Source organism: Chrysochloris asiatica, unplaced genomic scaffold, assembly GCF_000296735.1.
Source record: "Chrysochloris asiatica unplaced genomic scaffold, ChrAsi1.0 scaffold00194, whole genome shotgun sequence".
NCBI classification, from domain to species: domain Eukaryota; kingdom Metazoa; phylum Chordata; class Mammalia; order Afrosoricida; family Chrysochloridae; genus Chrysochloris; species Chrysochloris asiatica.
In genome coordinates, this window is record NW_006408712.1 from 4423434 (window position 1) to 4439287 (window position 15854).

The following is a 15854-nucleotide window of genomic DNA, read 5'->3' on the forward strand; positions in this document are numbered from 1 at the left end:
AAAAAAAAACCAAAACACCACCACCAAAAAAAACCCTTTATCGGTTTTATAAGGAGCAGCTGGTGGGGCGGTCTACGGATCTTGCAGTTCAAAGCTCTCTGCCATCTGGTCCCTTAACCTGCAGAGCAAAAAAGAAAGAGAGGAAAGCCTAACCATGTATCCTTTATAGGGTTTCTAAGGGGCAGCTGGTGGGCCTGAACTTCCGACCCTACAGTTCAAAGGTTTCTGCAGTCTAGTCCCTTAATCTGCCGGGTCACAGCAGGATTGCCTTGATGCTGTTGGTACAAATCTCCTCAGGGCGTCTCCCCTTGTGCCGGCCCATGTCGGCTTGTGCCTTGCTGGCAGGGTTTGAGCCTTGGAGGTTAGGCAGTGGGCTAGCCTGTGTTGCTGGGTCAGGGAAGCACCGGACGTCCCTCCCCTAATGCTCTTTTATAGGGTTTCCGAGGAGCGGCTGGTGGGCGTGGACCCCTGACCCTGTAATTCAGGTGACCTTGTAGTGGCACCCCAGCCCTTAGGGCCACGTCGGGGCTCCTGCTGAACCTTCTAAGATAAAAGATAATAATAAAAATAAAGGGGGGACCCAAATGGGGTTCCCCAATGGGTGCTCGCTGCAGGAGGTGGGCTGCCTGCCCCCGCGCTCCGCAGTTCAGTTGAGCGTGAGGTGAGCTGTTTGCCGGCGCACGCCCGGCAGGGCTGAGGGACGCTGCTCGGTTCAGCAGGGGGCGGGTCGCTCACTTTTGCGCATCTGGCAGGCCCGCGGTACGCGGCTCGGGCAGGCTGGTAGCTGCTTGCCTGTGTGCGCGAGGGCCCGGTGGGCCCTGGGAACACACGGGTCAATTGGGCAGGGCAGATGTGGCTCCGGCAGGCACAGTCCGCGCCTGATGACGTCAGACAGTCGCTGCTTCACTTTTTTCTGCGGGCTTTTTCGTTTTTCTTTTTCCTCTCCTAAGTTAACTTCCCTCTGTCCACTGTATGCGCAGAGATCCCCCCTTGGGGTAGGTGTCACCAGTGGTTCTCCCTGTTTGGGTCTCCCAGCCACTGGAGGCTCCGCACGAGCTGGTTCCCGCCCCGCCCCCCCAAGCCCAAAGGAGCTGGGGATGCCGCAGCGCCCTTTTAAAAAAAGCCTGTAATTCCTTGCACAGTGATTTCCCAAAGAAGCGGGTCTAAGGCTCTGGCGCAGTAAGATTTATGCGGGCCGTGAGACTGTGAATTCCCACCTGGGAGGGTCAACTCACGAGCTCCCCGCCCCCCATCCCGGAGCCCCCACTTACTCTCACCGTCTGGCCGCCCTGGCAAACCGGAAGTCAGTCCATTTAAGTGTTCTAATTTTGCCATATTATTTGATGAATAGCTTTGCTAGATATATGATTCTTGGTTGGCAGGGTTCTTTTTTCTTCCAGAGTTTTGCCTGTATCTCCCCATTGACTTCTTTCCTGCAGTTTCTGCTGAGAAATCAGAGCTTAATTTTACTGGTTTTCCTTTAGAGGTAACATTTCGTTTTCCCCTTGCTGCTATCAGGATTTTCTTATCTTTGATTTTGGAAGCTTGATTATGATATGTTTTGGTCATTTTCTTTTGGGTCTATCCTGCGTTGAGTTTATTCAGCTTTTTGAATGCTTATCTTCTCATCTTTCATGATGTTATAGAAATTTTCTTCCAATAGCTCTTAACTATCTTTTCTATGGTTTTATCGCTTCCTGTTCTGGAATTCCAATAATCTATAGGTCATTCCTATTCATGTTGTCCTACATGAATCATAGGATTTCTTCGTATTCATTCTTTTTTCTATTTCTTCTATTTTAGTATTGAGAAATTTATCTTGAAGCTCAATTCAGTTCTATTCCTTTGCCCTTTCAGTGTATTGTCCATTTCTGATATTAGTAGTCATCATCTGGACCTCTGTCTACAAGTTTTGTATTGTCTCCAATGCTATATGTATTTTGATTGTGTCTGTAGTGCTTTTCTGAGTTCTTCCTTATTTTCCTTGACTTTTCTGTGGAACAGTATCATTCTCCTGAATTATTTTTCAGGTAGTTCCAGTGCCTCTTCCTTAAAAGCATTGTATTGCTCTTCTTCTTGGTCGTTTGCTCGAGCCACTCTGTCTTGTTCTGCATGTGAGCATAAAATTTCTGCTTTTTAGGCATTGTGGTGTTGCTATATTAAGTTGAAGAATATGTTAGTGTATTCTTAGATATGTACCAATTGCCTCCTGATGGGTGTGATCATATGAGATCTTTGTTCCCTGTTTAAACAGCATAATTCAGACTGGTTTTGCAGATGTTTGTAAATATTGCTCTGTTGTATATAGTACCTGGCAATTACTTTGTCCAACTGGTGGGGATTTAAAGGATATAGTTGTGCATTGTCCATATGGTCACAGTTGAAGTGTTCTGTCATGTGATGCAAAAAGGAGGAAAATAAACAAAACAGAAATCAAAAAGAAAGAAAACAGTTTACATAGCCGGCAGGAGAGAGAGGGGAGGGGGACTGAGAGTTTTTCTCTCCACCAATAAGCTGTGAGCCCTGCCACATACTGGCCTCTTGTCTTCACAGCCACTTGAAAAAGTTCAGCTTGGCCACACTGTATACAGAGGACAGTGCAGCCCACCTCCTTTCCTTCCTTTTATCTTTCCCCTCTCCCTTTTTAAAATTTCTCCTATCCCATGCAACTGTTCAACACCCTCTCCTAGTGAAAGCCAATCCAGAGCTGGCCAGGGTAGACTTTAGAGATTTGGATCCGAGCCTGCCCTAGTGGGTTCATTGTATATAGCTCCTCTCAGCTTACAACTTCCAAGTGGTTTCGACCACATGAAAAGCAGGCGATTTCCTGGGGGTTGTACGCTGGTCAGGAAAAAAGGAAGAAAAGATAAGTTGAACCTTTTGTCTCCATGAACCATAGGTAGGTTTTTGCCATCAACTATGTTTTCTCGTTTCTTAAGCCATTTACCAACTTTTAAGATGGCTGCCACTGCTAGTCAATCATCCTCAGCTCTTGCTGTGTCTATTCAACTTTTTCTCCCAATAGGCACTTGATCCATTTTCCTATCCAGTTGTCTGGATGACAGAGTTCTAGGATTGTCCTCTGTATCTGTCTTCTCCCATTTTCCATATCCTTGCTACAGAAAGCCTTCACAACTTTGTGCCTAGTCTACCACCTTTCTCTGTCCCCTGCTTCCATTTTTCTCCTTCAAATTCTTTGTGCTACTTTCAACAATTATTGTCATAGATTTTACTCTTATACATATTACATACTATAACATATTGCTATTGTTTTTACTTGTAGACCAGGAGTGGGAAAAGTATGACCAACAGTTCAAATCCAGTCTGTGCCTGATTTTGTATGGCTCTCAAGCTGAAAATTATTTATGTTCTTTTAAAGGTGGGGCGGGGTGAGGGAGTGAAGAACAGGCTGAGATCAACCATGGCCTGCCTAAATGCACAATAATAATAAGAAGGTGCTTTTTGAATGAAAAGTTAATTTTTTTAGTCTACTCTCTCATTTCATAGATGAGACTCTGAGCTACGGAAACCAACTGATTTGCTTAAGCTTGTAAAGCAAGCTTAAATGTGTGGAACTTCTCTTTTTGTGAAGATAGCAAAATGTTTAATTATTATTCAACATAAAATTTAGCAATACGGTTTAGAAATATGAGATTTCAAATATATATGTTGTTGTTAAGTGATGTTAAGTGACTGGTGAGCTTGAACCACTGATTTTGCAGTTCAAACCAACTTTGCAGTCCAGCATATTAACCCACCAAGCCAAACCAGGACTCCATTCAAATACAACTACTACCTGTATGATTTCATAATTGACTGTGATTTAACTGGAGTTATGTTTTTAATTTAATTCAAATACATACCACACTCAGCATTTCTCAAGCTGAAACAGCTAGGAAAAAAGTTCAAGCCATAACATGAGTTTTTATATTTGAGCGATTCTATGTGCAAAATATTGAATGATGTAGGCAACATCAAAAGAGATGGAAGAAATACACAATGTAACAAAACGAATTTGTTGACATTCACTCATTTCTGAAAGTAGCGTATGATCAAGAACCAATGGTAATGAAGAATGAACTATAGGCAGCCCTGAAGACATTAGTGAAAACAAAGCTCCAGGAACTGACACATAACAAATCAACAAACTGATGCAGTGCTGGAAACACTGACTAGTTTATGCAAAGTTTATAAATTTGGAATATAACTACCTGGGCAACTGAATGACAGAGATCCATTATTTTCGACATTCAAAAGTGGAAATTATAAAACTATGAGTCCTGGTGTAATGCTGTAGGATGAGAACTGGACTGCTAACTGCAAGGTCAGCGATTAAAACCCACTAGCTGCTCCTTGGAAACCCTATACAAGGTCACTGAGTCAAAAATGACTTGAAGGTACTTAACATGTTTCATATCACTGTAAAAATGGCCATAACCTTCACTCTCATGCTTCACTGTCTTCAGCTGGGTTTGGTAATTCATTGCAACGACCACAGAGACCTCAGACACCATCTTACAGTTATAGCTCTTATTAGGGAAGTTAACAGGTGACAATTAAGCATTAGAAATGTTCAGGGCACAGTTCTTCAGTCAGGACAGCCTCTCCTTTGCTCTCTGGTCTGGCCTCTGCCTCCAGCGATGTTACAAAGCTCTTTTATGGCTGCTGATAACTGCTCAAAGGGTCTATCACTCTACCATAACACTCAGCCTTAAATGCATTTGGCTCTAGTTCCATGAGACAGTAAACCTACCTTGCCGATTAAGTGTCTGCAGGCACACCAGTTTACAAAGACTATGGCTAGAAGAGACACTAAATAATTCACTGTACCACAAGTAAAATTTTGCTAAGATAATTCAAAAACAGTTATAACAATTTATCAACAGGGAACTTGAAAAATTCAAACTGGATTCAGATGAGAATGTGGAAGACAGGATATCATTACAGACATTAAATGGATCATGGCTGAAAGCACAGACTACCAGAAAGATGTTTACTTGTGTTTTATTGATCATGTAGACAGTCAACTATATGGATAACAGACTATAAATATTGCAAAGAACATTTAATTTGCTCATGTGGAACCTGTACACAGAACAAGCAACAGTAATTCAGGAAGAACAAGGAAAACATGATTTAAAATCAGAAAAGGTGTGCACCATGATCGTATGCTTTTACCTTACCTAAGGAGCTCTGGTAGCGTAGTGGTTACGAATCAGGCTGTGAACCTCAAGGTTAGCAGTTCAAAACTACCAGCTGTTCTGGAGGAGAAAGATGAGGCTTTCTGCTCCCGTAAAGATTTACAGCCTGGGAAACCCTGTACAGGGTCACTATGAGTCGGAACTGACTCCACAGCACTTAACAACAACATTCAATCTGTATGGTGAGCAAATATCCAAGAAACTAGAATATATCAAGAAACCGTATCAGAACTGAAAGAAGACTCATGAGCAACTTAAAATGGCAAAAGACACGTTTTACTTACTGAAAGTGAAGAGGACTTGAAGCACTTACTGATGATCAAAGACTATAGCCTCCAGTATAGATTATAAATCAACAGACAAAAAATAAAAATCCTCACAAGTAGACCAATGAAGAACATCATGATAAATGGAGAAAAGATTGAAGTTGTCAAGAATTTTATTTTACTTAGATCAACAATCAATACTCATGGAAGCAGCAGTCGATAAATCAAACAAAATAATTGCACTGGACAAATCTGTTTCAAAAGACCTCTCTGAAGTGCCATTTCAAGTACTATAGTGCGCCTGGCCCAAGACATGGTATTTTCAATCACTTCACAAGCATGTGAAAGCTAGACAATGAATAAGGAAGACTCAAGAAGTCTCTGAATTGTGAATAAGAATGCTCAAAGCACCATGGACTGCCAAAAGAACAAATCTGTTTTGGAAGAAGTAAAACCAGAATGCTCCTTAGAAGAGGATGGTGAGACTACATCCCAAATACTCTGGACATGTTATCAAGACGCCCTCCTCCCCTACACCACCCATCCCAATTAGATGGACTGACAGAGTGGCTGCAACAATGGGTTCAGGTGTAACAATTGTGAAGGTGGTGCTGGATGTGGCAGTGTTTCCTCACTCTGTTGGCTACTATAAAATTTTAAATTACATGAGACTTTCCATTTCAACAGTTTATGTACTTTTTTACATTTAATAATTTAGTGGCAATCCCCTATATATAACAGCACTCTTCCCACTTACTTCCTAGGTTCCCTATTTCCATTCATTTTTCTTTCCCATCCCTTTCTGCCCTCTGAGCTTTATTTCTGGGCACATCCTGCTCTTTTAGCCTCATATTGTTGTTCGGAGGATTATGTTCTTCAGAGGTATTACTTTCATTTTAGGTCTATTCTTTGGCTGAAAGGTGACCCCCAAAGATGAGTTCAGATCCAGATTTGAAGTGTGTGTAAGGGCCATAGTCCTGGGGGCAGGACGGGGGTTCCACCAGTGTCCACCACACCAGTAAGTCTGGTCTTTTTATGATTTTTTTCGTTCCATAGTTTTTCCCCCATTCTGTCCTCAGGAGGGCAAGGGTTTTTGGTCATGTTGTCCATTGGTCCTTTGAACTTTTTCCTTGAATCTTTGTCTCTTCACTCTTCTTAAGCTTTAAAGGTCCCAACTGCTACTCAGCAAAGCAAATTTAGTTAGTGCATTGTCTTTGTGGTGTGTGTTATGACAATTGACCTAGATGCCTCTATGGTTCTAAGCTCCCAAGCCCAGTGACTTATTACCTTAAAGTGTTTGGTTATGACTAAGTTTTCATAAGTTTGTCCCCTGTACACATGGATATACTTATAGCACATACAAATACACGTATGTAGAAATTTCCACTGCCAAACATACACATACTCATGGGTGTCATTCCATGCATCTTGATCACACACTGTTGTAGAAACTTCAGATATTCATTACTGAGCTTTAAGGAAAATAATTCTTGAGTCTATCAATGAAGCCAGAAAAACTTCGGAGAGCTTCCCACAGCCTAATGATAATCACTTACTTTGAGCATTTGAGCATTATAACTCTTTATCATGTCCAAACATTTTTTCTGCTTCTTTAAACCAAGTGTGGCTACTCCACTGTTTTATTCTGACTGCTGATTTATCTTCATGCTGTTCCTTATTGACCTGCACATCAGTTTCTTTCATACATTCAGGATCTTCCCTGGTGTGGTGTTGAGATGCTTCTGCATCTATCATACTTAGAAAATCATAAGCAGGAAGAGGTGGTTTCCATTCCTCAGCAGGTAAAACTCCTAAAAGGAAAATAGAATCATGGGTAATAGATCAACAGCTATGAAATAATTACATGACGAGAATAGGAAACTATAGTTTTATTGTAAAAGACTGTAGGAATGAAGATTTTATAAGTTTCACCTAACTAGAAAAACTAGATTTTTATTCATTGCTTGAAAAAAATCACTACATTAGAAGCAGACATTATTATTTAGAACAGTATTTTCTTATATTTTAAAACATTGTTTTTGAAGAATTTGATTAACATCCTTTCCATGTACTTTATGAAAACCATTTTATAAAAATGATTATTTTGTTGTTGCTGTTAAGTGCTGTTGAGTTGGTTCTGACTCATAGTGACCCTGCATAGGGTTTCTGAGGAGTAGCTGGTGAGCATGAACTGCCAACCTTGCAGTTCAAGCAGCTTTGCAGTCTGGCGCATAAACCCATAGTGACACACCAGGATTCCTAAAAAGTAATTATGTTGTTGTTGTTAAGTGCTGTCGAGTCGGTTCCGACCCATAGTGACCCTGTACAGGGTTTCCAAGGCTGTAAATCTTTACGGGAGCAGAACGCCTCACCTTTCTCCCGCGGAGCAGCTGGTAGTTTCGAACTGCTGGCCTTAAGGTCGATAGGTAACAAAAAATTTAAAGTTGGTGTGGCTGCTAACCCTAAGATTGGTGGTTCAAACCTACCAGCCACTCCTTGGGAACCCTATACAGGGTCACTATGAGTCTGAACTGACTCGAAACCACTTAACAACAATGGAACTGGCTGAACATGGAGTCCTGGTGTGGCGCTGTAGGATAAAAACACTGGACCATAAGGTCAGGTTGAACTGCAAGATGGTTCAAACTCACCAACCACTCCTTGGAAACCCTATACAGGGTCCCCGTGACTCCAAACTCACTCAACAGTACTTAACATCATACATACAACCAGCTATGCCCAATTTTTCACTGTATATATGTGTGCTGTTGTTAAATGCCATGGGAGTTGGTTCTGACTTATAGCGACCCTGGTTATTTGAAGTGCCGACCTTAAGATTAACAGTCCAGTGCTTACCCTACAGCACACCAGGACTCCTCCTATATATATATATGTTAATGTATGATACATTAGCTAACTTTTCTTTATTTAGTAGAAAATATTTTGAAATAGTTTTATAATTTAGTTGTCCCATTCAAAATACTATTATAAAAAATTATATCAAGACATGTGCAAAGCACACCACTAAAAATCAATTTCAGTGAAAGGGTGTATATGCTGCTGCTGTTGTTAGCGCCGTCAAGTCCATGTGCCCCTGCATAGGGTTCTGAGGAGCGGTTGGTGAGCTTGAACTGCTGAGCTTTGGTTCAAACTGACCTTGCAGTCCAGCACATTAACCCATAGCATCAACACCAGAACTCCATATATGTTACATGAGAATTTTAAAAAGAAAAACACTAGTGAATGTTCACAGAATGCAACGTTTCGCATCTCTCATAAAATAAAGTGCCATGTTCGATATTGGATTAAAAGGATCTCTGGAGCATGGTGAGTTACAAGTTGGGCTGCTAACAATTTGAAACTACCAATTGCTCAAGGGGAGAAAAGATGAGGTTTTCTGTATCAATAAAGATTTATAGCCTTGGAAATCCTATACAGGGGACAGCAAGCCGTGGTATTTTCAATAGCTTCTTTAGACAGTGAATAAAGACTGTAGAAGAATTGATGCATTTGAGTTACGGTGTTTGAGAAGAACATTGAAAGCACCATGGACTTCTAGAAGAACAAACAGATTTGTGTTGAAAGAAATACAGCTAGAATTCTCCTTAGAAATCAGGATGGTGAGACTTTGTATCTAATACTAGATCTGAGGAACCAGTGCCTGGAGAAAGACATCATACTAGGTGAAGTGGAGGATCAGCAAAAAAGGAGCACCACCCTTGACAAGATGGATTGGATTGGCACAGTAACAGAGTAATGGGCTCAAGTTTAACAATTGTGAGGACGGTGCAGGACAAGGCAGTGTTGTGTTTTGTTGTGCATGGGACTGTTATGAGTGGGAAGCAACTCCATGGCACATAATCACCCACACATTAGATTAAAGCTTAAACAAAACATCACATATGTATATGTGTAATGTATCTGTATTCTTTTTACTGATAATTTAACTCAGGTTACAGAAACCTGGTGGTGCAGCAGTCAAGAACTTAGCTGCTAACCAACAGGTCAGTGATTCAAACTCACCAACCAGTTCAGATAGAGAAAGATGTGTCAGTCTTCTTTCATTAAATTTATAGCCTTGAAAGTCTATAGCTGGTTCAACTCTGACCTATGGGGTTGCTGTAAGTAGGAATCAACTTGACATGGGTTCACTCAGATTCAAGTATACAAAATTCTAGTAGTTGGTATATCAGCAGCCTAACTTTAGATTACCTTAGGGTGTCTAGATCCAGGTTAGCAGATGCCAAAGAGAGTTTTAAACATAATTATTAAGGCTAACACTGTAGCTTAATGGTCTGGTGGGACTATGACAAAATGCCTGAAACTTAGTATTTCAATTCTTCTTTAGCCAAGGAAACTGTACACACTTACTGCTTCAACTGTAACATAAAACTAATCATGTCTAGGTAATAAATGCATTTTTCAGTAAATTAGTAATGATATGAGATATTAATAACTAACATTTACAGAGCCTTTACTACGTACACCAGGTATTACTCATTTAATCTTTACAATAACCTCATGAAAGAAGTATAATTACTATCCTAATTTTATAGATAAGAAAACCACAGCATAGAAAAAGCCAAGGAACTTGATCAAAGCTACGTGCAACCCTTCCTCCCTGTTTGTCTCAGAATGCCACTGTGGAGAGAGAGGTCCAAAGTGTGATGAGAGGAGTTCCTGCTAGCACAGAAGACAGGACCCATGACAGAGAACTACTATTCAATTATCTTCTTACCTGTTGCAGAGGCTGCTGGAATAACTTGAGAATAAGAGCACTGATGTACAAAAAGGATGGAAACCCATTGGTGAGTGAGTTGGCAAAGGCATTAACTGTTCTGAATCTTTCTTCTTGGCAATAGTTTGAAATGAGGGATCAGCACTCTTATGGATGCTCCTTGTAGGAAATGATCTTTACATGTGTAATGATAATACTGAGATTATGCAGTTTTAAGAAATACTTTTTAATATATGGTTTTACTTTACTTTTAAAGTAAGTACATGGCATATATCGAACTGCCTGATAGGGTTTCCAAGGCTGTAACCTTCATGGAGGTAGACTGCCACATCTTTCTCCTATAGAGTGGCTGGTGGTTTCAGATCACCAAATTTTTGGTTAGCAGTCAATAGCTTCACCACTCTGCCACCAGGGCTCCTTATATTTAGGAACTAGGAGGACCGTTTTACAGTTGTAGAGGAAGAAAGTAGAAAAACGTTAGTTAGTGTCTTGCCTAGGGCAACACCATAATTGAGGAAGCTGGGTCTTGAGCTCAGGTTTCTGCATTCCAAGTCCATGGTGTTTTGTACACACTCTTTTATTACTATTTGCTTTTGAGAATTGGGTGCATTAGGTTTACAGAGCAGATCATCAGTTTTACATTCAGCAGATTATACACATTTTGTTTCATCACTTATCCCACTTCTCCCTGGGTTTCCTATCAACATTCCTCCTCCTCTCTTATTATTGTAACATGTGTATATCTCACTAGTATTACTGCTTCCCCTTATACACAGATCTACTGCTTGGCTGAAAATCGAGCCATAAGGGCGAGTTCAGTTCCAGACCTGAAGCGTGATTAACAGCCATAATCTCAAGGTTCCACCAGTCTCTCTCCAACCAATCAGCCTGGCCTTTTTAATGAGTATGAATTTTGTTCCACAAGTTTCCCACTTTATCTGGGACCTTTTAATATCTTTTTTACAACAGTAGTAGCCAGGCACCACATATAGATCTTTGGGTCTCAGAGTCATAGAGACTACTGTTCTCATGGTCCATTCGTACACTGGACTGTGTCAATTGTCATCATTCTTTTCTCCAAACAAGCAGACAGCCATGTTTGTACCTTGGGTGGTCATTCATGAGCTTTTAAGACTACTCACCAAAGGAGGATGTGTAGAACACTGTCTTTGTGGACTATGTTATGCCAACTGACCTTGGTGTCCTTGAGACTATGGTCTGAGCCTCTAGGCCCAGTGATTATTCAGTCCATCGATGTGTTTGGTTATGTCTAAGACATTTTCATACCTTTGCCCCTTAGTAGAGGCTCAATTTGAAAAGCACTGTGCTCTGGCCATAACATGTAACAAAGTTCTACATGGTCTATTTTGTGTGAAATCTATAATTTCAGTTGTATAAAAATATAATAAAGTTAATATGAAGCTAGTCATACTCAGCTGGCTAAAATGGAAGGCAAAAAATTAAATTTAAAAAGTCAAACAACCTGCCTTCATGGAACTTATTAGAGTCGGTTCCAACTCAATGACCCTGTGGTTAGCTGTCCAATGCTTACTCTACAGCAACTAAATATTTTTTTTTAAGTTACTGATGCATATTATGCACTGTATTAACTATCATTACTATTATCCTTAGCAAGCAACTTTGACAATTCTCATACACAGTCAAATCTGAGAATTTGTATCAAGGAAAATAGTAGAAGGGTTAGGAGTTCAAACTACATATTACTAGCTCCTATTAATTGTCTGTATATCTTAAGCTGAAAAATAAGATGTTAATATTTGTTGCGACTAAAAGGATACATACAGAAAGCCAATGAGAAAGCTGTACTGATTTACACATGAGAACATTGGCTGGGGTTTTCATTCAAATGAGATGTTCAGGGACTGTCAAATAGAGTATCACACTGGGGAATACAAAAAGGAAGAATCCAACCCTGCAACAATTAGAAAATTAAAAAAAGGATAAATTACAAAAATCACAAAATCATGTTATAAGCAGCAAAGTCCTAGACCTTGTACTTCTGGCTTCACAATTAAAGATTGTCCCATGGACAATTATCAGCATAGCAACAATTAGTATACTTACAAACACCATTACAATTCAATTTTCTTAGCACTTACTATAACTATGTGTGTTAAAACGGAAAACTTACTGATATGACTTTCTAGTCCTGCTTCTAAGTTCTTAAGCCACATTAAAAGGTTTTGTTCAGTTACAGACTGGTCTGAAGGAAATGCAAACACTTCGCCACCTGAGCGCAGATTCACCAAAACAAGAAGTGGAAGGGGAGGCAGAGGATCAAAATATACTTGAAGGATTCCTCTCCCCACAGGAGTATTCTTTCTACAAAATGAAACAATTTAACATGGTATTATTTTTCTATAACCAAATAAGTTTTAGAATATTAAAATTTAAATATAGTGTCATAGTGTAAGTTGATTCTATGAAAACATGTTTTAGCAACCCATAGATCTATGACAATGTTGCTAGATTCTTCAAAAGTTATCTTTTAACATGGGCACTGTTTCTTTTATAGGGAAAAAACAAAGGCAATGACAGTTCTAAGTGTAAAAATAGGTACAGTCCAAAGGCTTTGTGAATTTAGGCTTCACACAGTCAGTCGATTCCTTTCTAAGATTAGCCAAATATCTGATCACATCAGCTCATAAATAAAATAGTTATATAATCTAAATTTTACAAATGTGCATTTCCTCAAAAAACAAAAACAAAAGAGGGTAGGATTGATTGCAAATCTAAAGAGCTATTAGCAATTATTTTTGTACTAGAAAACCTAAGTTCGTAAGTTAGAGATACCTAGTTTTTCTAATGCAGTACAATATCATTCTGATATAAATGTGTTTCATCTGATGGATATATGTGAACTGTATTCATAACATTAAATAGAATACAAGCCATGCATTGTAAATAAATACCAGGAAATATCACTAATCAACGCACTAAAATCTTTGTGACATTGTACTCCATTATAGAAGTAGAGAAAAATGAACTGAAGGGAAATGTCAAAATACCACAATGTTTACTTTTCTATATTTGTAAAAATTTCCTCAGTAAACATAAATTACTTTTTAAATCAAAAGAAAAATATAACTTAAAAAATTATTAAACAGAATTCAGTCTAAAGGTCATCTTGGACCATCTTGAAGGAGTTTAGTTACTAAAATACCATCATGATATATATCCAAATCCACTAGCACTGAGACAATTCGAGTTCATCTGAACAATCTGAACCCTACAAGACTATGATCTTTATGGAAGCACACAGCCACATTTTTCTCCCAAGATGACATTTACATTGGCCCCATAATAACTTCAAAGGCAGAGTTAGTGTTACTTCCTAGTGAAAACGTAGTAGGAATTGTCTCTTCTAATATTAAAAAATTTAAATATACTTACAGATTTAGCCAGCAAGGGGTAAGTGAATCCAAATGTTTCTGTTTTATCAGTGTCAATATTACTTCTTCATACTTAGGATTTATGTTACCATCACTGAATACAATCAGTAATGGTTTCTGAACTTGTAAGTAAGTGGGCAGATTTTTCACAGTGATTTCTGGCTGTTAAAGCAAAAAAAAAAAAAACCCAAAAAAACCCAGTGTGAACAATGACACATAAAATAAAAAATAATATTCAAATCACTCATTTAATTTTAATTCATAAAGCATAATTAAAACATATTTAAACCCCAAAGACTCAGTAAAAAAGCTGTTAGACCATATTGGAAGATTTAGCAAAGTGGCAGGGTATAAGATCAACATATAAAAATCAGTTGGATTACTCTATAGTAACAATGACAGCACTGAAAAGGACATTAGGAAAGCAATACCATTTACAATAATCACCCAAAAGATGAAATATCTAGAAATAAATGTGACCAGAGAAAAAAAGGACCTATACAAAGAAATGGAAGAATGTCAATGCTCCTGGAAAGGAAAACTTAACATTGTAAAAATGTCAATACAGCCCAAAGTAATTTACACATATAATGTAATCCCAATCCAGATTCCAACGACATTCTTCAAAGAGATGGAAAAAACAATTACAAACTTTATATGGAAAGGAAAGAGACCCAGGATAACCAAAGCACTGATTAAGAAAAAGAACAAAGTTGGAAACCTCTCACTCCCAATTTTAAAATTTACTACACAGCTACAGTGGTCAAAACAGCATGGTACTGGTACAATGAAAGATACATATATCAATGGAACAGAATCGAGAATCCAGAAATGAACTCATCCACAAACAGCCAACTGATTTTCGACCAAGTGCCTAGGTATATTGCATGGGGAGGAGATAGTCTCTTTAACAGATGGTACTGGCAGAACTGGAAAGTGATTTGCAAAACACTGAAACAAGACCTTTACTTCACGCCCTATACAAAACCAACTCAACATGGATTAAAGACCAAAATTAAGAAGGTCATCATGAAAAAATATGGACAAATGTGAAGGCTCTAATTCAGAGCAGACAGACTACCAAACATTTTGAAAACTACACAAAAGTAGACAAAATAGATGATTGGGACATACTAAAAATCAAAAACTTGTGTGCATCAAAAGACTTCACCAAAAGAGTAAAAAGGGAACCCACAGATTGGGAAAAAAACTTTTGCAACAACACATCATTTCTAAAATATATAGGAAACTACAACACCTCTACAAGAAAAAGACAAATAACCCAATTTTAAAAATGGGCACAGGACATGCACAGACACTTGACCAAGGAGGAGATCCAGGCAGCCAACAAACATATGAAGAAATGTTCACGATCACTAGTCATTAGAAAGATGCAAATCAAAACAACGAGGTATCATCTCACACCAGCAATAACAGCAAAGATCAAAAAAGAAGAGGACAATAAATGCTGGCGAGGATGTAGAGAGACTGGGACCCTCCTACATTGTTAGTGGGAATGCAAAATGGTCCAACCACTCTAGAAAGAAATATGACGCTTCCTCAGAAGGTTGGAAATAGAAATACCTTATGACCCAGGAATTCCTCTTCTTGGCATTTACCCACAAGAAATACGAGCCATAACATGAGTAGATATATGCACACCAATGTTCATAGCTGCACTATTTACAACAGCAAAAAGATGGAGACGGCCTAAGTGCCCATCAATTGAAGAATGGATAAATACACTTTGATACATACACAGAATGCTACGTTGAAGAATAACAAGGAAGCTTCAAGCCACCACATAACATGGATGAACCTTGAGGACATTATGCTGAGTGAATTAGTCACAAAAGGAGAAATATTGCATAGGACCATTATTTTAAAAGATTAAGAAAAAGAACCCACCCTACAAGGGGAAAAATATTTGCTGATCACCAGGATGTATGGGAATGAGAGGAGGGACAGGAGAGAGGGGAAAATAGAGCACAGGGTAAGGAATAAACGCAGGATAGCTTGGGTGCTGGGGCGGGTGGGGAAGGGGAAATACACAAGAAGGGGAAGGTGAATGGAAGAACAAGGCAGATGGGAAGGCAGGTTTGCATGGGCTGGTGGGTCAGAGGTAACTGATGTATGTACAACCTTGGAACAACAGGGCTCCAGTATACTGGTATTGAGGCATGGTTTGAATGGGTAAAAGAGGGGAATAATGTTAAGATTCTGGGCTGTCTTTTGA

The 15854-nt window shown here is 39.2% G+C and overlaps 1 protein-coding gene across 1 annotated transcript in view; it reads right to left on the reverse strand.

Moving 5' to 3' along the window:
- Nucleotides 1–15854, reverse strand: part of TXNDC16 (thioredoxin domain containing 16) — a 208130-nt gene that overhangs the window by 38138 nt on the left and 154138 nt on the right. The window contains 4 exon segments of the mRNA XM_006872371.1: nt 736–878; nt 7024–7278; nt 12358–12548; nt 13620–13780. Of these exon segments, the coding sequence (XP_006872433.1) occupies nt 736–878; nt 7024–7278; nt 12358–12548; nt 13620–13780 (750 nt within the window).